A 26,448-nucleotide genomic window follows, 5' to 3' on the forward strand; every position below is an offset into this window, starting at 1 on the left:
GCGACGTTGCCAAATTGTTTGTAACAAATTTCAGTTATTTCGTAATTAATTTTATATTTAAATACAGATACAAATTCATCCATTTAGGAAGTTTTTAAATACATTTACTTAAATACTTATTATTATAAAAAAATAATATCGTTAAATATACGTAAATAACACAAAATAAAACAAATACTTTATAAAAAAAAATATTTATAAACAATGGTTAAATATTCGAATAGATAAATAAATTAAAAAGTAAATAATTGAAAAAAGTTGACAAATTACATTTAATATTTTTAAGTTAAATTTTAAATTGTTAGTTATATTATTATATTATCACGATACCGATTTCCAACTATGGCTAAAAACTTAAGTAAATTTTCTGTCGTTTTATTTTTTTATACCTTTCGTATTGTTTACACATGAATTCTATTTTCTAAGTTCTTCCTTCGATATTTACTGTGCACCTATATATTTGGCAACGTTGCTTAGAAGTTAAAATAATTTAGCGCGCGCAATCGTATTGCACCCGTTTACGGATATCACCAGCTGATACAACATATATTATGAAGATTGTTCATCGCCAAAACGAAAATTTACTATCAAGGATAGTAGGTTACCAGAAGCACTAAACCGTTGAAAAAGTCGGTTAGTGTCTAGTGATAGGACATTTTAGTAAACAGTCTTTACATAAAATTATCGGCAAAACTATTTTTAGTAAACCTATCTCTGCAAAAACGCGTTTATTATTTAACTGACAATGAAGAAATTTACTGCTACTAAAACGTAGGTAATGATAATTAAGCTAATAATTATAATTAAAATATAGATTGATATTTACATTTTATTTAATGGTATTTTTTATAGGACTAAAAATATTAGTCAATCTAAAAAAAAAGGTTTTATAATATTTTGATATATTAATTATTTATTATATAATCGTACCTACATATTGTGCTTAAATAATATTATTATAAATTATAAATTGTTTTTTATATTATCATAATTTAACGTTTACCTATATAATATGATACAATACATATTATGCTGAAGTATAGATAACAAACAAAAATTTATTTTATTTTATTATAAACAATTCTCGAATTAATTGTATTATTTTCTTTTTTTTTTAAATATACAATCTATGCAAATTCGCACAGTAAGTAGGTACCTTTATGACTATATGACTCAGGGATGAAAAATCCGTGGCACGCGAAAATATATTGAAAAATTAAAATACTTATATTATTATATTTTATTTTTAGTAAAAATGTTTAGGCCATATTAATGTCTTTCTTATTTATATAGGTATGTATATTTCATAATTTATTTAATGGCATGCAGGAAAATAAAACAGGTACCTAATTTTTGTTACATTAGAAACAATTGCCATCCCTGCAGTATATTCTGTGAAGATGTTGTTGGATCACACACACGCGGGGTAACGTGATTAAGTAGACATATACTATAATACTCATTAGTGATACAAGGCTAAATTGATTAAATTGTATATTATACCTATTCATTTATGATTTATATATGATATGAAAATTAATAAAATTAAACTAAATAACCGAAGTTAGTCGTTAGGACGGGTATTTGATAATTAAACATCGTAAAGTAGAGGGATTCAAAGATATCTGCCGTATAGTTGCTGCAATTAAATATTGCATAGAAGACAATTTATGATATTCGTAAGACAATATTCCGATATTTATTATAAAATGAATTACTGCTATTGAACTTCGTAAGTGATAATCAATTAAACATAATGTGATTGAATCGATTCATTACTTTAACGATCTTTATAAATTTTAACTGTCGTTATGTTTGGACAAAATAAATCCGCTGTCTATATTATAATTACGGTATGTTAGTATTTTACTTATTAGTTAATATCATTATCATTTTTATAAATTAAACAATACATACTACATAGGTATATACGTGGTAGGCATATATTATTTTATATTTACTCATAGACTACTACACTACTATAGTCATAATAGATTTTTACGATTTTCTTTATCCTTTATGTTCCATAGTAGGTCAACAATTGTTCAACTACGGCTGTGATAAATTGAGAACCCAATTTTGCGCTAACATTGTTTCTTAATCATATTGATACGAGTATATAATATATTATATCGTGCCAACTAGCGTATAATATTGTCATCACTTATCAATACACATCTTATTCATGGTGTACTTAGACATTTTGCTTTCATTATATATATATTTTATATTATATTATTATCGATCAACGAACGTCTGAAATGTCAAATAATGACCGCAGTCCAATTATCTACATTCTACTTACAAAATAATGTTTGCTATAACATATATTATATCAATAAATAAGTAGGTACCACGACTTAAACTGGGTTTGTCAATGTGTTACTTCTTTAGTAATTCAATTTATTAATTTTAGGTTTTATATAATAATCGTCAATCGTGATGAGATGTCCGTTATACGAGATGACTTTTCCAACGGGTTTGTGGTTGTTATGAGACATCACAAAACCGCAATTCATTGTAATATATTAGTCAGTGCCCAGTGGTCACTATTTTATCTATAATTATAGGTAAATAATATAAAATAATAATATGATATAATTATCAATTATACTATAAATGTTATATAGTATATATATTAGTATGACTGCAGATGATAATATAATATACATGCAGCCTGCAGGTGATTCATACATCAAAGAAGAAAGAACATTCTATATTTAAAAAAACCATACCACACTACTACTTAATATTTTCCCTCTGCAAGGAAAATCTATGAATCATATAAATATGTTTTTTTAATAAGGAACCATAACAACGAAAACCGTACACGAAAAATCAGTCAGAAACAGAAAACGTGTATCCATAACAAAACATATTTATCTCATAAAACTATATTTACGTAAGTAAAATTTTTTTTTTTTAAATTAATTTAAGTTGTTAGCTACTAAGAAAAATAAATAAAATTTTACCATTTTTTTAAAAATAATTTTTCAAGTATTTTATTGTTTTGTATGACAGAGTATGTTTTGGGGTATTTCGATCTATACAAATCGAATTTCGGAGGAGCAGTTTATTATAGTGATAACTGATAAGTATTTAACGTTTAGATGAGCATAGTAAAGGATAATTGTTTTGTGGACTATCCCTGGGAACTCAAAACCCCACTCCACTTATACTTAGCTATCTATATTTAAAATACTTATAATACTATTATAACTAATTAACTGCTCGTCCAAATGTCGGTTTAAGTTTCTAAATACTCTGATAAATATTCTGTTTCAGCCTACAGAAAAAAAAAACAATTGTTTTTATTGTTAAAATGTTGTTTTGTAATTATTTAAAATAATATAATCATTTTTTATAATACTTAAATTTTCAAAATCGTTTATACTTTTAGAAAAATGAGTGTTTATCTTTTAAATAATCACCTTGTATATAGGTGGGTACTAGCTAAGACCTAATAGTAGGTACCTAGTGTAGGTAGTACCTATAATACTTAACCAACGTATTACAGCGGTAGGCCGCAACTTCTGGTACAGATGAGCATTGTGAATTATCACTTGAAAGAATCCGGAGCGTGAATAATTTTCATGAAAACTTGAGTTCGTTTTATTTTCATTATTATTGTAAATTGAATTTTTTTTTTTTTTTTTTTTTTTTTTTTTATTGAGTAACCCGCGGCAACATAGGCCATTGGGTGTGGGGAGGGTACTGTAGGTTTTTATATTGGGTAGGTTTGGTAGGTTTTATATTGGGTAGGTTGGTACACGTGTGTGTTGTGTTTGGCAGAATTTCTAATGGGGCACCCGTAGGTTTCTGCCGTGCCCCGGGGTGGGGGGATGGCGGCACTTGTTCTCCGGACACCGTGACTTGCCCGAAGAAAAATGCCGCCCAGTGGCCGGGAGTCGAACCCGCGACTGCCAGCGCCGCAGTCGACGCGTTAGACCGCTCGGCCACCTCGTCCCCGTAAATTGAATTATGAACGGTGTGAAAACGCATTCCGATTTCCGATATGTAATACATATTATGATGTATATTGTATATATATACCTATTGGCTATTACATATATTGATGTAAACATACCATGCGTGTTAAACCTAACCTACACAAAAACAAACCGACAATAGCAAGTTTCCGGAATATCATTGACATAGTGAAATGGGTACATAAAAATACATAATGTTTACAGGCTTACAGCAGTTATACCTATGCTTAAATATTATAAACATTTACATTTTTGCTCCTCTTAATTTATTTTATCAATTTTCATATCATATATGAAATATAATATACAATTTAATCAATTTAGCCTTGTATGTATCACTAATGAGTATAGTGTATGGCTACTTAATCACGTTACCCGTGAGTGTGATCCAACAACATCTTCACAGACAATTCTGCAGGGATGGCAAATTTTTCTAACGTAACAAAAATAACCTGATTTTTTGATTTTTTTCCTGCGTGCCTTTAAACTATGAAATATACATACCTACCTATATAAATAAGAAAAAAATTATGGCCTAAACATTTTTAGGGTTCCGTACAGTAAAACGGGACCTTATTACTAATAAGGCTCCGCTGTCCGTCCGTCCGTCTGTCAACAGGCTGTATCTCATGAACCATAATGAAAGTTAGAAAGTTGAAATCTTCACAGATTATGTATTTCTGTTGCCGCTATTACAACAAATACTAAAAATCTTAGAATACATAATATACCTTTTACAATATCACCTAGAGCCATACGCACCAAAGTGGCAATAACGCTCGTACAGATGGATTCAGTCCGGGAACAGAATTGACCTCAATCAAATATTTGATTAAGTTAACAGTGACCAAGACATCGGCTCCAAACAATTGAAAAGTATTATCGCGGTAAAACGAAGTGTCCGTAGCAGCTTGTAACACAGCGTAAATACTTTCGCTCATCCTGGGAAATATTGATTCATCTCATACGTATTCTTGTCCGATATTTCTGAAATAAGTATGTAATTGTAAGACTATTCATTTACATGGAAATAACCTACACAATATTATATTACATATATCAGATATATGAATATTACGTATTTAGTTTGGCGCAGCAGGGACTAAATGTATGTGTTATACGACACACTTTGTGTAATATTAAATGACGACTGTGCAGTGTTGTTTTGTTGTTTTTATTAAAAAAATAAAAACAGATAAATGGATGTCACTCTCCTGTACAGTAGGTTATAAATGGGTCAATGTATAATGGATTGTATTAAACTTGAATTCAATGATATAATTTCATTGTATAAGAAAAACGATTCTTAGTGGAGACGGTTTGTCAGTCTGTATATTTTATATTGTTATTATTTATTATAGCCTGTAAGTTAAATTGATATTATAATATTATAATTTTTTATTCGTTTCTATGGTGTTAGAAATTAAATCCCATTTTTAGCGGTTTTTTTTGTAATTTGTCGGTGGTTTTTCCCGTGGCATTAAATATTTATTGAGAAAATCGCAAAATTACCTCTCTAAAGTACCATCTTGATCCAATTTGCTAGAAGATAAGATACTATATGTTGAAATCAGAAAACTCCTTCTGGTAGAAATTTTGTATACAGGATAAAAAAAAAAAACAAAATTAAACACCATTGTAAAACCACTCGCTTCCTCGCTCCGCTCAGAATCTAAAATATAATCAATAGGTAAGTAATATATTTTTTCAATAAAGTGAATGATGCACGAGTTTTACGTTATTGAACCTATTCAAACCGTTCTACAATACCTACTCATTGACTTCTAAGTTAACAATTATTATATATATGCATTATATATATTATGCGAGTGCGATGTTTTTTGAAAAATTAGTTCAACATACTGTACTGCTACTAATAGAAAAATAAATGGTTAATTGTAAATACTTTTATAAATTATCTTTATAGAAATAGTCAAATAGAGCCCGATAAACCGTCTCCACTCGGAATTTTTTTTGTACGCAGTGATTTATGGTATTTACTATTTATCATTGAATTCAAATTTAAGATGCCCGTTACAGTGACCTGTACTAAAAACCTACTAATTCTATTGAACTGCAAAGCGCTTGCCCTATTATTTTTAAATATTATTCTAATTACTAAGCAAAAGTACGCTATCAGATCCCAATATACTGGGGGCGTTGCTTGCAAGGTACCTTACACTTTTGAACTTTTCCATTGGAAACTTTGAACTCACTAATAAGGAGTATCTATACCCCTACATATTTAGAAATGTAAACCAAGCTGCAATAACCTGAAATTGCAAGGCTGATTAGGTTTCCTACAATCACGTAACGCGCAATGCATGATTATGCCAAAGTTGTAACACTGAAAAACAGGTGTGTTTGTTAATAATTCATGCGCTTAAATTTTAGGCAAGCGCAATTTTTTTTTCGGTACGCGTGACTTTATCGCTCCTAATTCCTATAAAAATAAGACATAACAAGTTGTGATTCTAGTAATTTTATAATTGTATTATACTATTATATATATCTCTGGCTGGCTACAATACTTGTCCCTGAAATGTTTTTTTGTATCTCTGTAGTAAATATAGACATATTGTTATACAATCATACAATGACAACTAGGGAATATAACTAATTAAAAGTATATTATAAAGATACAGTTATCAAATTACGTCAACAATAATTGTAGACAATAATTCTGTTCTAGTATGAGCATAAATAGTAGAATTATATATATATGAAATGTATAATCACTAATCGGTTTTGAAAAAAAAAAACATAAAAACTGTATCACGAGGGCATTTATGGTGCGTTACGAATAAAAAAATACCAATGAGGATACCGTTTAAAAATACTGAGGGAGAGGAAAAAATAGGAAAGATATATAACGGAAATAAAATAATAGCAATAGGACCGTGCAGGGGGGGTGGGGGACGTGGTCAATGTCAATGGCTCCACAGCCGCCGCCGGTAATAGCCACTGAAGAAATTCTCCGTTGTCGTTTACACCGCGGCGCCGATTGACGATCAGTCACGAACGTCCATCATTACGCAGCTGATTTTAATTCGATCGTGTTTTCTAACCGTATGAAGACAGCTCCCACAGTTCGGCGTTCGCATAATATATAAAATCCAAATCGTTAAAGAAATCTTGTGATTACATCAACACTGCACGTCAAACAGTACCTATATAAGATTCATTTGAAGTCGGAAATTTATAGCAAATACCTATACATAGTAAGTATATATATATATACCAGCTGAGTATAATATTCATATAATATGAGCTATAGCAAGGGACTTTGGGAAACTTATCAACTATAACATAATGCAACAAAACTAAATAAAGTATAAAACCACACTTAATTTAATTGAGTATCTTAAAACATAATTGTACGTGAGTTGTGAATATTAAACAAAAACACGGTGCTTGTTGAGTGGATGTATATATAAAGGGGTAGGTATATCACAAAATAAGTGTACCAAGTCAACTACTCGGTTCTGCAACTAAATTTTAAATGATTCTTAATAAAATAAACTATTTGCTCAATATTTACCCGGAATACTGTGTGATTCACCAAACATGCTAGCCCCCGATTTGTCAATTAATCATGCATTTGTTCAAATACTAATTTTTGGAACTTTCAAGTTCAATGTACCTACATAGTACATATACCTAGTATCTACTATTATAGACTATAATAATATAATAACCATATTTTAAAATGCTTAGGTTTCTTATATCATTTAAAAGGAATATCCAGTAGGTGAACTTTTCGTTGATGTACATCGTGGATGTAGAAAACTGTATGCTTCACTGAATAAATGATAATAGGACATCAATAGTGATCACTTATTAGTTATTCATAAGTCTTAATAAAAGAAGGCAAGTTTATTTTATAAATTATAATATTAAATCTCATTTGAAAACCCAATTATAAACTTATATCTTATCTACTATATCATTTAAATGTATAAAATGAGCAAAATTATTTTAATCTTCAAATATTAAAACGTTATAAACTATATAAATATAATATTTATTTGTCTTAGGATAAGCTATATGATCTGGACTCTGTAACAATAAATTAAAAATAGTAAAACTATCAAAATAAAAACATAAAAATTAACATTCTTGTAAACACAATATGTAATAATACGTCAAAACATTTTAAATAAAACAAACCACCTGTAACAATTAAATATTAACATTTGACAGTATTTAAATTTTAATTAGACTGAAATAGGTAGGATTCTTATTCTAGAATTGGAACAAAAAGAGAAACCCAAGAGCTATATAAGAGATTCTTGCAAAGCATTCTTCAAATTTTGAGTGAAGCTAGACAATTTTTTGGTTGAGTAGCGTACAACAAATAAATTTGGTAAATTCTAGTAAAAAAGTTTAAGCCAGCACTGCTCTATATAATAGATTGTAGACTGCGTTACTCATATAAGTCATGACATCTTGATAAATATTTATGTTGAATATTATACAGGTACCTCGACACTTATAGTTGTTATTATATATTATTTATTGCTATAAATATTAAATCTTGGATTTTGAATTTTGATTATACAGTTTAGGTGACTTTGATTAGCTTTGCAGACTGGAACGTAAACCAGCAACGATACCGTATTGGGAAATTGTAATTTTCACGCCCATTGAAACAGATAAATAATTATTATTGCAAAGACGACGGAAGTACGTCCGGTGGCGTCGTTGCGTCTTTAGAGTAATCGTTGCTACAACATATACACGGTCGGACGCGCTGCGCGTGCATTCCGGAAGGGGTAACACCCAAAGGAGAAGACACGCATTACTGTTTCACTTATAGTAGCGGCGAGCACATGTTTCAGTGACAATATGTCCAGGAAAATGGGAGCTTCGACTCCCTCATACTACCCGTCCGAAGCCGATTTTGTAGTCAAGACGCCCCAGAAACCAGCCGACGCCTGTAAACCTCGTCACCATTCCGATCAAGTACGAACCTACATTTTGTTACCTACCTAATTAGTAAATATATATGTAGTTCAGTAAAGTGCTTAACTAAAATCTAATAATTATATAATCGAATGGTTTCTTTTTGGAACATTGGTGGCTGGTGCCATTGTTTGAAAACGAGTTTAGGTCAACGCCGTAGACAATACGAAAACAATTAAATTATTAGTATTTTAATCCATCCAATTTATATTGTAGGCCGAAACGAAAAACAATGTGGGTGACATTTTAAAATAAGACAAAGTTATAATAATTAAACGTTTTTAACTAAGTTTATTAAAAACGTATTTTTCTTTCTTAGTTTACATTAGTCAATAAGAAATACAATGATTCCTATACTTATTTCAAAATTCAATTATTATTTATTATACGGTGTTGTCACACTAAAAATGTTTAAAAAAACATACATTTAAATACTTATATAACACATAATATCTAGTTTTTAACATATAGGTAGTATTAATTATGTTTAAGAACTTACTATAATATACATCGTTAGAATTGTTATATATTCTAATATAAAAAAGACTATCCGGCATGGCTACATACCTATAGTAGCTGGATACATTTAAAACAAAATAACAAATTAAGTTATTGAAATTTACAAAATGTTGTTCAATGTACGATAATAGTAGCTACTACAGTACTTATTATATAAAGTAAGAAACAAAATATACAATTAAAATTCTCGTAACCGGTGTTATAATATGTATTATATTAATTTTAAAAAATAGCTGAATAAAACCATTAAATAATATAATATTATCTTTTTGGTATATATTATACAAGTACGTTTTTTCAAATACCTATATATTATGTCATACGCATGCACTTATACATACAAATAATTATAACTGAAATATATTTTGTTTTTTTAATTGTTTTAAAGTTGGGTCTATATCTATTCACTCATTAGTATTAATTAATAAAATATAGTAATATTATTAAAACATTTAAAAAACAAAATTGTAAACTATTAAAAATTATCATTGTTTTTAGATACAATACATCAGCCTGATCGGACTGATGCAAGTAGTTACCGGATGTCTAATGGTCGTTTTTGGCGTGCTGTCGATGTTACACGAGGCGTCCTTGTCCAGTGTGGGCGCCGGCCTTTGGAGCGGTGCGATGGCCATGGGCAACGGAGTAGTTGGACTGATGGCCAGCTTAAACGGATGTCTTTCGCCAGATAGGACACTGTCTCCACTGTCCGTTACAATTTATCTGGCTCTGTGTTTAGTGTCCGTGGGTGTCAGTAATCTGGCCATCATACTTACAGCTATTGGACTGTTGAAGGACTCGCAGAAGCCATATTACATCATTCCAAAAGACAAGGTTAGGTTCAAACTGAAATTATGCAAAGACGTACGTGTGTACAATATTCGTGTTCATGATATTATTTAGCCGTGTGACAAAACATTGTTTAACGCGTTCGAGCTGTACCTAAATTCGATCAAAACATGATTTATATACAATATTACTATGTCTGGAATTACAATATATTTTAAAGTTTATAGTGGTTACATTATTATTATTTATTACCTACCTAACGTATAGGTAACCACTAACAGCGTATTTCGTATCATAGTCGAAAATTAGATTAGATATATAAGGTGCAAGATATAAAATTGAGATTCCCGATTTTTGCGAACAAAAAAGTTTGAGAACTGTAGTTGGTCTAAACCATAATCATATTTTCGTTTGTTGCAGACACATTACAAAACGTTGACAGCGGATCAGTTACAGACAAATTGGGCCCCCGTGTTGGCGAATTTAGGTTTACTACTGGCTACGTCCGTACAATGTCTAACCACAATGTTGGCCGCATTCCGTTTCTACCGACTCGTTAGGTTGATTGTGGCCGGTGAACAACAAACTTCGTGGTCGAATTCAAGACACAGGAGTTCGTCGTGTTGCAGTTCAAGCGTTGGAAGCAAACAGAAACTTGTACAAAAGTGGTTGGTGCAACAAACTCCATCTCAGCTGGACCAACCTCGTCAACAGACAAACTATCCCGGGCAGGTCTACGTCAATAAAATGGTAAGTTATTTTATTTAAATCGATTTTTCACCGATTTACAGTTGTTTTTGACATTTCTACTTGAATGAAAAAGAAAAGTAGAAATGTATTTTGAACAAGTTTTCTCCTCGTCTATGATAATATTATGATAACCATTATACGTACGGAATAGTTTTAAATTATTTTTTTTATTTATACGTGTTATATTTAGACGTTAGTCGCATAAAAAATATAAACATACACCTATATCAGCTGCGACTATAGCATAAACACATATTATACCTGCAGCACCTGCAGCACCTGTATAACAACCGTTAGTACAACAATAATAATTTTCATGTCACGATGACAAACCCATATAAATGTTTTCAAACCGATTTGAGTAATATAATATATTATTATATTTTTAACAAATCAAAATAATAATTCTGCGGTTAGCGCGTTTAAAAAGACATTTGATGAAAAAAAATGAAATGAGCTTGCAAGTTATAGATAGGACGAACCAACCGCACATCCGCACGAATAGGTAACACTTATAAGTTCTTTAAAAATAGTTAACACGTTATTGTTACTTGTTAGTGTGCCTAATGTAAATAAATATAAAGATATTATACAATCTGCAGTGAATTTAAATCATAACTTATATGATATCGATATAATTTCTACATAAGTCGAATAGGTACCTTAAATATTTATAATAAAGTATGTACCTAAGTATCAAATTGTATTTACTTTTTTTTTTTTTTCAATTGATCATTAAGCCCGGCAACAACTATGGCCATTAGCTGTTTGTTTGTTTGTAGGGGAGGATACTGTTGGTTGGTAAACACGTGTGTGTAGTTTTGGCCAGTGTTCGGATTAGATAAGTATTTTTTTAGATAAAGATAAAGATAATGCAACTCAAATGTATCTAGATAGATATAAAAGATAACTTAACTCATATTTATCTAGATAATGATAAAGATAAATACTTTTTTATCTAGAGAAAAAAAAAGATATCATTTTTTTTTTAAATGGGTTCTAAATTCATGTATATTTTAGTCGGGCACTAGGAACATAATAATAATAATGATATAAATAAAAATAATTACATTATTTATAAACCATAAACTTGGTTTGAGAAGCTGTATAAATATTTAAAATACATTTGTACAATTTCGTGATTTTTATCAATAAAAAATGTATCTAGATAAATTTTTTTAGATTAGTAAAACATTATCTAAGATGAACGTTTAGATACCTTGTAACTATTTATCTAGATAAGATAAAAGATGAATTAATAATTATCTAGATATTCATCTAGATAAGTCCGAACACTGGTTTTGGCAGATTTTCAATTGGGCACCCGTAGGTATCTGCCATGTCCGGGTGGGGGATGGTGGCACTTGTTCTCCGGACACCGTGACTTGCCCGAAGAATATTGAATTTATTATAAGCATAACAAAATATGAATTGGATAGTAACGCTAAAAAATATGCTATCACAATTTGTTTATCCATTAGATTATATTTATTATAATAGGCAACAAATATATTATAAATGATACATGGGTGCGATGTTTGTTATAATAATGACCGTTAATTTTAAATCATATAAAACGAATAATAATATTTTTTACTCTTTAATGGTTTAACACTATCAAACTATAATATAATACTATTAACATTTTCCAATAATATCAATTTTAGGAAGGATTTATTTTATTTTACTCTGTAATATAACTTCCAAAAAGTGTACTCAATATTATATATACAAAGTTGAAAAACTTAAAAAAATATTACACTGCCATGTTCATTGATCCAAATAATATTGCAAAAATAAGCGATTGCAATTAATTTCAATCCAGCTATATACAGTAGGTACCCCCCCTGATGTAGACTGTGTCCAATATCCATTTATCACAGCAGCATATTATTGACAGATATAAATGTAAGAGTAGCAAGATGCTTTCCCGAATTAGAAAAAATTACAATTCACAATGCATTTACAATTGCCTAGATATACGTTGTACTACCCATAGATTATGATATAATATAAGTAATATAACACACTTCACAGTATTGTACAATTTCTTTATATCTAGATAGTTGTGGTAACATTTATAGAGATACATGGACAATATTTTCTTATACCAGCAAAAGCCAAATGGTATTATATATTAATATATATAAGTACACCAATATAATACCTAATAGAATATACACACGGAACGCATTTTTAAACAACTTTTCGCAGTCACCGAACGGTGAAAAAAAATAATAGCATAATAACATGGATAATTCCCAATAGTTATGAATAAATATTAACGATGAAGATAGTTATTTATTTTTTTTTTTTTATGACATTTTTTGTATTACGCTTTTATTCCGTGTTTTTTTTATAATATACTTTTATTCTCGAAAAAAACCGTCAGCAACTAGGTATATGGCAGCGGTTCCGCTGCGGACTCGTCTATCATATAATTGGCTATTTTTTTCTTCAAATAGTATCTCTACACACATATACATCACATCATATTATAGGTAGGTACTATTATATTCTTCTGCAGCACAACAACATTGACAGCGTGCGTATACGCAATATATATATATATATATAAATAATATGCTACTATAGTAAATATATTATATATAAGCAGGTATGAAACGAAATAAACGTAAAGGAATTAGTTCCAGCCCAGTTATCGGTTCGGATGGAAATGTCTCTTTCTTTTCATTCTCATTTACAAACACGCGCATTATTCTCTCCTACGCGTCCGTCTGTCGGTCGGCGATAGCCGTACTCCACGAACGAATAGGAGAGAATAGATTTAAAGAAAAAAAACGCAATCGTCGCGTTAATACTACTGTAGCACTATGTACATAATGTAGGCCGCTAAAAACTGCACCAAGCGAGAATAAACACTACCTATTATGAGTCCTAACATATGAGAGAGAGAGGATATTTTACATTATGGCATTTACACCTGCAGAAGTCGGTGGCGCGATGGTTACGGGCAATACCGGATCTTGTGGGTGAAACTGTGTGGCAAACAGAGTTAGGTATTTTCCCCGAGAAAAGTTTATGTATATGGAGTAAGGATATACATCAAAATTATTTCTATAAGAAAAAAAAATGAAATAAACCCAATAATCCAATTTTTAATAATAACAAAGCTTAGCTATAAGCTTAAGTGATTAGTGAACCAAACAAAGAAATAACTGAACGAATTGAGGACGCCGATTTTTTTTTTTTTATCGACCGGACACCAAACGTCCTAGGGGATCACCTAGATCACGCACGACGTGGGCGATGATAACCATACGCGCACTCGGGTTGATCTCCACGAGACACTCGTCAGACCTCGTCGGCCGTCACCGTCCGTCGACAAATTGGATCGGATCCGAAGCCACTCGATCCGAATAATTTATTATCATTAGATATGTCCTATACGCATTTATATTAAAATGAACGCTGCTGACAACAGTAAATACACAACAAATATAGGTATTGTATATAATGTGTACCTATATGGTTTATACCACATATGTATGTGTACCGTGTGGACGTGTACGAAACGAACAATGTGTAATGACCGTATGAAATAATAATTGTCGTTCAGGAAAAACTGTCACACATCTTAAGGTACCTGTAATGATGTATAATATAATGTCGTCGTATAGTTATATTCTAACGTGTGTGTGTGTGTATACGAGCGATGTTTTGGTCGCGCAATTTGAAACCGTTAGGCATTCAGTTCACGATCGCACGGTTGTTAATGTTGTTGTTATTATTATTTCGTATAAAATATTTAGGCGTATAATGTGTATTTATTATTATTTTTTTTCATTTCTTATACCTACGGTATAAAAAACTGCATTATCCTCAATGGAAATAGATTATATTAATACATTCGAGACAGATTCGTATATTACTATGATCACATCATGCGTACATATTTATATTTATATATTATATAGATTATAGATTACAGATGGAAGAAGCTTGAAAATTGTCATTCAATATTAAGGAATATAATAAGGTACCTATAGGTAGCATCTAAGTATACTAAGTAGGTACCATGACGTAATATGTAATATGTGTACTTTTTTTTAATTCTTAGTAAATTGGATTCCACTCGAAACGTGCTTTTTGATTAGACGTTCCCACCTATACTCGTATTTTATAACTTTATTCTCAAGTCACTAAGAGCATCTTACAATGTCCGGTTAAGTGTCTGATAACGCTAACAACTGGCAAAATGTCTATTGTGTTACCGATAAAATTCTGCTGGTTAGTCTTAACCGACACTTAACCGGACATTGTAAGAAGGGCACTTAATCAGTTTCGATCAATTTAACTCATTCAGAGGTAAAATAAGGAACTAGAATCTATCCAACATCGATTTTTAAAATTTGTGTCTATAAATTGTAATATCTAAAGAGAATGTATCTACCTATGAACAATAACTAAATGTTATAAATGTAAATATCGCAGAAATAAGGTGAACAAATTAGATTTATTATTTTTGTTTAAGTTCCTCATCAATGTAATTGATTGTCCAGAATTAATATCCTAATTTTTAAGGTAGGTAGGTACCTAAACAAGGTATAAGAAATGTTAATTTGTTTTACTCGTCTTTATCTAATTTATCCTGTTGTTACCTAATAGTTTCTGTGAATTAAAAAGAGATGTTAATTAAGCTCTGTTTTGAATTATATTGTGTAACTACTAGTTTTTATTGTAATTAGACCTTGTATTCATATGAATCATAAATAAATAAATAATATGATAGATACTTCGTACCTACTTAAAGAACTTAACTGCATACGAAATAAGACATTTTTTCTCACTCAATATTGTACCTACATATCGATATCAACAGATCAATAGTGTATAGTTAGGTAGGTAATGTCAATTAGATTTTCAGTTAATAACTTTTATACTTACCTTATTTCTCCAGAATTTTTACATAATTTGATAGAAATTTAGAGTCTTTGGTTCAGATCTGTTAAGTGGCACGTTATTATTGTTTAAATGTATATTTTGCCTTTCATGTACAATTATGATATTATGTATCTATATTTAAAATAATGTCTGTGGACTGTGACTAAATATGATATGTGTAAATCAGTAGGTAATAAATAATCAAAATTCTCAATATCAAAATTCAAAACGTCGAACATTATTTTGCGAATCTAAAAAAACACATATTATAGTATTACAATAATTGTAACAACTAACAAATAACAATTAGTATATTATGATTTATGATACAAAGAAACAAAAAAAATACAGTATATATAGGTATAAGTGTATCAAGTGTATGACATAGAACCGAGTATGATTCAGATTTGTATGTATAACTCGGACGTTTGAATAATAGGTAACCAGGTAGGTATAGATAATTTATCAATATAAAAGATCTAGGTGTCACTAATTCAAAAATCATAGAAAATCACTTACAATGAAAGTATTGCTTGCCATTTCCCACATTACACGCGTAGGTAAATATGTAAAAAACATACCTATTATACCTAAATAACAATAATACATATTATATATAATACAGATATTGTTCTAGAAAGAAAATAATATAATATTTGCGTAGGTTTGCAAACTTAATAGTTAAGAAAAACAATTTTATAGAGTAAATTGATACTTTTTGTAAAATATTTTTTACACCTAGTTATTAACTTCCGTTCAAAATTAAATGATAAATAGCAACATTGAATAGCTTCAAGTAAAGGTGTTGTTACTATAATAAATAAATTACCTACGTATTGAACTATGGTACCTATAGGTACTGAATTTCTAGTTCAAACTACAGGTACTTGCCTACTGTTATTTTTGCTTAAGTACCTATTGTTGTAAAGCAAACTTTTAATTAAAAATTGGTACCATCTAAGTAAACTATATACAAGTAAGTTTAAAACTTAATACCTACGTGACTTTAATATATAGCAAAATCGCATATTCGCATGTATTTCTTCATCTGTTCAAAATCAATCTCAATTTCAATTTTATTGCTTTAAAACAAAAACCTACCTTTTATCCTCTACTTATAATAACTGTAACAAAATTTCAAATTAGCAATAATATATTATTGGTACCTACATATAAAGTAAACAATATTTTAAGAGCAAGTTTCTGTATAAACGATTTAGGAATTATAATAAAACGTAACAGGAATTAAGTCGTGGGGGAGGGGAGAGCAAAATATAAGTAGGTAAGTGTAGGTATTGCAGCCTATTGGCTTAATATACACTATACCAGCAGATTATAACAATAATCAACTTGATAATTAATACATTTTATAGTTGAACAAAATAAAAATACCATCAGATATTAGGTATATTTTAGATACACAATACTTTATTTTTTTAAAAAAAATTTGAAATGCATTTTAAGGCATTTAAATACTAATATAAATAGGTACCATATACATTTAAAAAATATCTCTAGTACATTTATGTACTTAGTTGCTTATATTTATTAAGGTCTTCTGGGTCTGAATTTGACTAGGTAAGTAAGTTTTAAGTACCTATCTATATAATATGTTAATGTGTTGATGATTAATATTTTTTTTAATTGAGTGTGCTGAATTGACAAAGCAAAAACCCAACAGAAAATGATCCAATAATTTAGCATAATACATATCTAGAATATCTATACTTGGGTTTATTTTTAGAATTTAGTATTTTAGATTCTGAGTGGAGCAATATTGGTTTTACAATGTTTTTCTTATTTTGTGATCTAGGTAAGACAATTTTTATACAAGTAATATTATTTGTATTATTATATAATACATATGCCATATTTTTGGCAAAAATTAGCAAGGCTGGGCAAGTTAATGGTTTTTTTTAACTCGGTTAAGTAGTTAATATGCACCAATAACAAAAAGTTAAAAGTTAAAAGTTAATTTAACTATAGGTTAATATAGGTTAACTCAGTTAAGTTAAAAGTTAATATACACTTTTTGTTAACTTTTTATTAAGTTAAAAAAAAGTTAATTTGTCTATACAACGCTAGCGTACTTAATTTTTCTCCAACCCAAAACTAAATTATAGGATATATAGTGTTAATACTTAGATTACTATTAATACTTCATACAATATTTCCATATAAGTTAGATTCGAATGATATACATTTTTAACTTTAAATAATTTACGATACATATTTTTGACATGAAAACGAAATAGACTGAAATAGTGAAATATTATAAAATTAAAAACAAAATAAATTAACTTAACTTACTTCTTAAAATGAAAAATTAACTCGTTAATTTCACGTTAATTATGAAAGAAATTTAGTAAGTTAACAGTTAAATTAATGAAAAGCCAAAAGTAACTAGTGAAGTTAAAAAGTTAAAATAAAATTAACTTTTTAACTCGTTAATGCCCAGCCTTGAAAATTAGTTTAACCTACCATATAACTAAATATAAACTGAATATATTATAAATACGGCCGCGGCGTGTCCGTCTTTACTCAGAATTGTTTTTAGTATGTATAGATTAATGGAACCTATAACATTTACTGCAGAGCGACTTTCTCGGTTTTTTTAAATATAAAAACACAAAATAAGTAGGTACTCAGATACTCTAATATATTTTAAATAAGTACTTAACAAGTATGATTATCTGCTGACCGCTATATATGACGTTACTTTTCCCGTTTTAATGCCTATTATAGGTTACGCCATCACGCTTTGGCGCTCGACTTTATTATGCAATAAATTGAATTCACAGTTAAATTAACTAGGTACTCTCCGCTACAGTTTGCTTTATATAATATATTATTATAATAAACACGATAAAAATGTTCTTGTTTAAAGGGCGTTTACGACGAAACGAGAACCTTGCCCAAGTGGAAAAGTCACAGAACGGCGCCAAAACTGAAACCGGCAAGACCGGACAGAAGGGAGAGGAGACCGTCAAACGATGCCGCGGATGTGCACAGGGCATACACAGGCATGGACAGAGAGATTGTCGAAGAGTTCATTTCCGTCACTATGGACCCAAAACACTATAGCTGATATCGTCTATTTTGTATATCTGATAAGTGATAAGTGTATGCGAGTTGAAAATTTTATTATACATTTGAGGAGGCGTGTCACGTCCTACCTGAAACACATTTTCGCTCGACATGTTTACGCGAACCTCTGAAAAGGGTTCATTTTAAAATAACGGATTTTAAAAATACTATACCGCAATATCTCTACGACACATTTATGTATTATACATGCGTGTCTCGATATAATATACATAATACATATTACCTATAAAATATCAACATGGCCCATTCCGTGTAAAATATAAACATGACTGTTTTCACTTTTCATTATTTTATTGTATTTTATTTTACATACATAACTGGGTGGTTACCAAAGGTACAGTAGCTTAAAAAGAAGATACATACATTTTAAAAAGAGATATATTTAACTATTTAAGATTGTTCATATGACAAGTATTATAGTAGGCGACAAAGGTTCACGTATGCTAGACGTATCATTCGGCGGATGGGGTGATAACGGCCATAGTTAGTGCGGTGTATACATACATTTTAAAAAGAGATATATTTAACTATTGAAGATTATTCATATGACAAGTATTATAGTAAGCGACAAAATTTCACGTATGTTAGATGTAACATTCGGTGGATGGGGTGATTACGGCCATAGCTAGTGTGATGTAGAGGAACGTAGAAGGGAGCAAAAAATCTGGAAGATCTACCAGGAATCCTAAAATTTACCTCTGCAAGTGTTCAGGTACTAAAATACTGTAACTTTGGCTTATAATATACAAGTAACACTATAGTAACATTACTTCAACCAAATAATAATATATATTTTCAACTAAACAATATTAGTTGGGATCACGATTCCCTAGTTCTAGTTTTAGAAATTTGTTATTAGAATATTCAAATGTTTTTAATTTTTATTTGAAAATAATAATAAAATGTAAACAATTTTATTTTTTTGTAATCACTATGTTTAATTCAACAAAATTGTTCCAGTCAAAAATAAGTGACCTAATACTTATCGTATTCTAATAAAAATAGAATTACTATGGACAAAAGTGAAGCACGATTAAAGATAGTATGTCCACCGAATCTAGAAGAGTGTCTACCGAAATTAATCCCCATAATCAGTATTAAGTACCTGGGGATGATATATTTAATATTGCTTAAATCCAACCACTTAAAAAAAAGGTGGACAAGTGGGTATCGCTCTCCTGTACAGTAATTGTAATGGATGTGTTATATTTGAAAACAATGATAAGCCATTGTAAACGAAAAACGATTCTGAGCGGTTAGCGTATATTATTATTATTTTTTATTCGTTGCTACGGTGATAAACAAATCCCATTTTTAGCGGTTTTTCGTAATTTGTCAGTATTTCTCGACGGTTTCTAAAATACTAAAATACTAGGAATTTTCAATTTTGAACTCCCAAAAGGATCAACTGGTTCACTTCAGAAAAGATGCTGATCTCAAAAATCGAAGCATAATGCTTACTATCCGAAATATTGCTGACGGACAGAAAAAAACACACATCATTGTAAAACCAATACATTCTTTCGCTCCGCTCAGAATCTAAAATGGTTCGCTTTCAACCGCCTTAAGGAGCGTCGTTACGGTCACTATTTAAGGGGCAACATTTAGGAAATTTCTAACCTTGTCATAGCCGCTCAAGATCTATGTGTTAGTTGTAAATGATAATTAGTGTGAGTAAAATTAAATACGGGTATCACACATGCACATGTCAATAACTCGATAATCATATCAATTTTACTACACGAATTTTACTAAAACATACATTTGTTTTGACAAAATTAAAGTTAGTTAACGTTGTATGATTTTGATTCTGAAAAAAATATTTGAATTCAGCAAAAAAATGTCTGTAGATAGTACAAAACTTTTTCCGTTTTTAATATTAATTTTAATTTTAATTATGATTCGAAAAAGTTGATGTTTTCAATGACACTTCACAATAGTATAAAATTTAGTTTTTACAAAGTGCTTCGTAGGACCGGTGAGTTCAAATTTTTTTTCAAAATCAAAATCGGACAACGTTAACTAACTTTAATTTTGTCAATACTTTTGGTCTTTTCAGCTAAAATTTACGGCATTAACGAGGCCCCATAATTGGAAGGAAAAATTATTTGGGAAATATAGATGTTTAATATATCCAGTGCCATTTAAGACGTAGGTGACGTAAACAATAAGAAAACTTTTAAAGAGGCGGCATTTTAGATTCTGAGTGAAACGATGAATTTATTGATTTTACAATGATGTGTGTCACCTTTTAGGACAGTAAAAATGCTTGGATTTTCTTCAACAGTATCTTTTCTGATAGGAAAGTAAATCTAGTTGGTACTTTGGGGGTCAAAAGTAAAAATTTTCAAGTAGATTTGTTGGGTAAAAAAGCATGAAAACTTAATGCGAGGCTCCTGATATATTGTTTCAATATCAGTTGAAAAACTTTAAAAATACATAGGCACAATTTTTTTTATAAGCATTTAAAATTTGAATTTCAACAAAATTTATCAAATTTATAATTTAATAATTATTTTGTAGTTAAAAATGTATAAAATGTTCAACTTTTATAGCTAAGGATTGAAAGTTTAAAACAAATAACCACGTAAATAGGTAAATATACAAATTACTTTATTCACAATAATATCATCAAATACACTTAGTAACATCATAAGCTGACTGGCCATTTTCGCTCGGAATCGTTTTTCTTATACAATGATATTATATCATTAAATTCAAATTTAACACCATCCATTACAGTGACCCACTTGTCACCTACTGTACAGCAGAGTGACATCCACTTACCCACCTTTTTTAAATTCATATACAAAAACACTATAATATTTATTTTAAGATTCCGAGTGGAACAATGAATGTATTAATTTTACAATGTGTTTTTTTTAAATTTTTTTTTTTGTGTCTGTCATCATCTTTTAAGACAGTTAAAGTGCTTGGATTTTTTTCAATAGTATCTTTTCTGAAAGGAAAGTGAATCTAGTTGGTACTTAGGGGGGTAAAATATAAACATTTTCCAGTAGTTTTCAAAAGCTGTACGACACATAATATATGGACATATAATATTTTATCTCATAACTCAAATAACGTGATACTTAACAAATAATTGGGTAAGGTTAAACTGCACTTATTTATATTGAATTGCACTAGAGACAGAAAAGGGTAATGTTCGAATTCCACTCGTTCTAATCATTACATAAAACCAATTTATTAAAAAAATAAACTAGTTGGCAAAATATTTTTAATTTTTTAATACCTATGTACCGTCTAAGAAGTTAGGTTAGTTTTTTTAATTATAATAATATAGATAGCAACGATTAAATTATGTTCATTTTTAAAATAAATAATCAATAATATAAAAATGAATTATTTTTTCAAAATTAATAAAAAAACTACAATTTAATTTCTTAATATAGTTATACAATTTCAAAATAATAGTTTACAATATTGAGATATTTATATTTATTTCTAAAGTAATTATATCGTGTAGTAATGTCATAAATTGGATCAAATGTAATTCATACATATCTCTTTTTAACCTGAGTGCAATTAAAACGTTATCTTTTACAATGCTGTTTATTTTTATTTTTTTATATATATATCCGGTATACACAATTTTTACCAGAAAGAGTGCTTTGATTTCAACATATAGTACCTTATCTTTTAGCAAATTAGATCAAGATGGTACTTTAGAGAGGTCGAATAGTTATTTAATGCCACAGGAAAAACCACCGACAAATTACGAAAAACCGCTAAAAATGGGATTTTAATTTCAAACGCTTTGTTTATCACCATAGAACCGAATAAAAAATAATAATAATATATTATATAATGTTAATTCAACTTACATGATATAATAAATAATAACAATATAAAATATCCAGACTGACAAACCGTCTCCGCTCAGAATCGTTTTTCTTATACAATATCATTGAATTCAAGTTTAATACAATCCATTATTTAATGACCCACTTGTAACCTACTGTACAGCAAAGCGACATCCACTAACCGGCTTTTTTAAACCCATATCATAAAATTCAAACATTTTGGTTTAGGTAAGATTCGTAAGAACTAAGAAGTGCAGCTCAACAATCCAAATGTTTTATATAGGTATACAGTAAAAATAATAAGAAATAAACATGTTTATATATATGTATATTTTAAATGGAAAAAAACAAGATAGGTACATATCAATGGTGCAATCGTAAACCAATGGTTAATGGTTCCATTGTTCCAAATCAGGCAACCAAACCCTGTCAAATTGTCTTTTGTTTACATATGATTTTGGCAACATCACGCAAGCCACCAAATTCCGGAATCACGAATCAATTCAACCAATTTCTAAATGAAGAATTTCCATTGTATCAATGACCTTATCTATTATTATTCACGTTAGTGTTATAGGTACTTACTTAAATAGTATATAGGTACGATTTATTAAAATATGAACCAAATAGTAGGTAGGTACTTATATACCATTGTCAGCCAACGTAGTAATTAAAATTTAAATGTTACAATCATGGTTATGGCAGTTTTGTTGAAATTTTTTTATTACCTACAATTTTGATTTAGGATTCTACTATATCGAACTATTTATAATAGCATTTTTAATTATAATATTCGAACCTTCAAAATTAATCGGTATGGCCAGTACCTAGCTCAGTTGTCCGTAAAAGTTCGGTTCTTTCGGGAATCACATAGTAGAATCCTAAATTGAAATTGTAATAAAAAAATGTCAACAAAACTACCATAACCATGATTGTAACAAACAAATACAGACAGGACCAACGCTGTTGGCGAATGCCCCCCCCCCCCCCTGAAATTTCTTTCGCACCCCCTGACAAATACAACTTTCACCTATAACATGCACCTATTTATTAAATGCACAATACTCGTTACGATTACCGCACCTAATGGCGTTCAATAAAATATAATTTATTTATATCAATGTTTTTATACCGTATTGCCAGTAAAGGAACTATCTACAAACTTTCCCAAAATTATAGCAGTTAAAAAATAACGAAAAATAATAATTACGAATCACGAATTAATGATGACGGCTGGATTACGATATAATCTAAAACTACGTACGGTACCTACCTATACTATTGTCCGTGGAGACTCAAATAATAAGTTTAATCAGTGCTGCCTAGTTGTTTGTACCTGTATGTTCCGTAACAAAAATGTCCAAAAGAAAAATATCAGATTTTTTTTAACAAAAAAAAATAATTAAAACTTCAGAGCCCCAAGATTCTCATCATGAAACGATTGACACGGATTTAGATGAATTGCCTACGCCTGACTCTACGAAGAAAGGTAAAAAAAAAGATTTTATAATAAAAAATGGAAAAAAGATTTTTCATGGCTTGATTTTGATGTTCAACGTAATGGTGCTTTTTGCAAATTATGTGAAAAACATGCTGTAAATGATTCCGTACTATTGACAAGCACAGGAGTTTTTATTAAATCACCATTTAATAATTTTAAAAAAGCACTGGGAAAAGACGGTAAATTAAATAAACACAACAATTCTGCATCACGTATTCGCAGTATAGAGCAAGAAAGACTGACTTTGGTAATCTCGAAAAATCCTGTTTATTGCCAAATTTTTAATCAAAGTTCCGAAGAATGTAAAATCAATAGAAAACATTTCTCTCTTATGTCGCTCAATTTATTTTTTAGCTAATGAAGAAATAGCACACACAATCAAATATGAACCTTTAGTAAAGCGTTTGATTATGAAAAGTAGTGATCATTTGAAAATTGGACAGTCACGCAAAAAGTGATAGATCTACATATATTAGCAAAGCTACAGCTAGTGAGCTTTTATATTGGGCATCAGAAATATTATGTAAGAAATTAAATAATGAAATTATTGGAAAAAAATTTTCTTTAATGGCCGATGAAAGCACAAATGTTAACAATAAATCTGAATTATCTATATGTATTCGTTTTGTTAAAAATAATCAACCAGTTGAACAATTTCTTGGTATTAGAGATTTATCTGATACTAAAGCCAGTTAATTATTAACTAATTTGACTTCCTTTAATAATAATACAAACGTAATTAAATGTACATACTAGACTACTAGAGTTAGGTAGGAATGTATACCGTAGAATGGGAGTGAATAGGAACGGTTTTTGAGGTTTGTCTGCAATAAAACTTTCAGTTTTTAAGAATTTTCTTTTCTGAAAGTGTGAACAATGGGGCAATTCTGAGTACAAAGCACATGGTGTAGTTTTTTTGTACGCGTCAACAATCACCTTTTCGGGCAGTAAAAATACTTAAATCTATAACTTTGAGCCTTGATGGGTTGTTTCTGGTAGTTAATTGAATATAGGTACATAGGGGACAAAAGTAGAATATTTTGACGGAATTACGATATTCAAACGTAGGTAATAATATAACGACTCGTTACCTTGTTGTAATTCAAAACACATTAATCAAAGACTTAGGTTATCATTATAATATACAAAAATGGGTATATCGGTACGCCCCGTATATGAATCTACGGAAGTGTTGATAGGTACCGATTTGTCTTATGGGGCCTCGCTACGGTCATTATTTAAGGGGCAACATTTAGGCAATTTCTAACCTTGTCATAGCCGCCCAAGATCTATGTTGTAAATGATTATTAGTTGAGTGAAATTAAATACGGGTATCCTCTCCATACACACATGCACATGTCAATAACTCGATAACCATATCAATTTCACACGAATTTTACTAAAACATCCATTTGTTTTGACAAAACTAAAGTTAGTTAACGTTGTCTGATTTTGATTCTGAAGAAATATTTGAATTCAGCAAAAAAATGTCTGTAAATCGTACGAAACTTTTTCCGTTTTTAATATTAATTTTAATTTTGATTATGATTCAAAAAAGTTGATATTTTCAAGTTTTCAATGACAGCTCACAATAGTATACAATTTAGTTTTTACAAAGTGCTTCGTAGGATCTATAGACAATTTACTGGTGAGTTCAAATTTTTTTTCAAAATAAAATCGGACGTTAACTAACTTTAATTTTGTCAATACTTTTGGTCTTTTCAGCTAAAATTTACGGCATTAGCGAGGCCCCTTAAAGAGTCTGTCCAAGGGCATACTAAAAACCTGTAATTATAAATTACTTACCATGATTTGAGCCATACTATTCTTATTGATACCTACGCTTTAAGTTCTTGAAATCTTCACATCATTTCTCCTAGCCAATGTGAATCTAACAACACCCCAAACAACAAAATCCGTTCTCCAGTTTCGGAAATCTACCTCGCTAAATGAAAATCTAGCGAACAATAACTTTTTTTACTGTGAAAAATAAAATAACTTTTTAAAAAAAATTTTATTTCATATTTAGCATCTACTTAATAATCCCTTTTTAATGATTCATCAACCAATTTTCTAGCTATCATAGTTTAGGAGAAAA

At 29.7% G+C, this 26,448-nt stretch overlaps 1 protein-coding gene across 1 annotated transcript; it reads left to right on the forward strand.

Annotated features, from left to right (window-relative positions):
• Window positions 1–6,993: 6,993 nt before the first annotated feature.
• LOC132951173 (uncharacterized) lies at window positions 6,994–19,310 on the forward strand. The gene is made up of 5 exons (XM_061022930.1): window positions 6,994–7,210; window positions 8,553–8,954; window positions 9,972–10,307; window positions 10,683–11,012; window positions 18,805–19,310. The coding sequence occupies exons 2-5, from the start codon at window positions 8,838–8,840 to the stop codon at window positions 19,003–19,005; spliced, it is 984 nt and encodes a 327-aa protein (XP_060878913.1). The 5' UTR covers window positions 6,994–7,210; window positions 8,553–8,837; the 3' UTR covers window positions 19,006–19,310.
• Window positions 19,311–26,448: the final 7,138 nt, after the last annotated feature.

This window comes from Metopolophium dirhodum, chromosome 8 (genome assembly GCF_019925205.1).
Source record: "Metopolophium dirhodum isolate CAU chromosome 8, ASM1992520v1, whole genome shotgun sequence".
NCBI classification, from domain to species: domain Eukaryota; kingdom Metazoa; phylum Arthropoda; class Insecta; order Hemiptera; family Aphididae; genus Metopolophium; species Metopolophium dirhodum.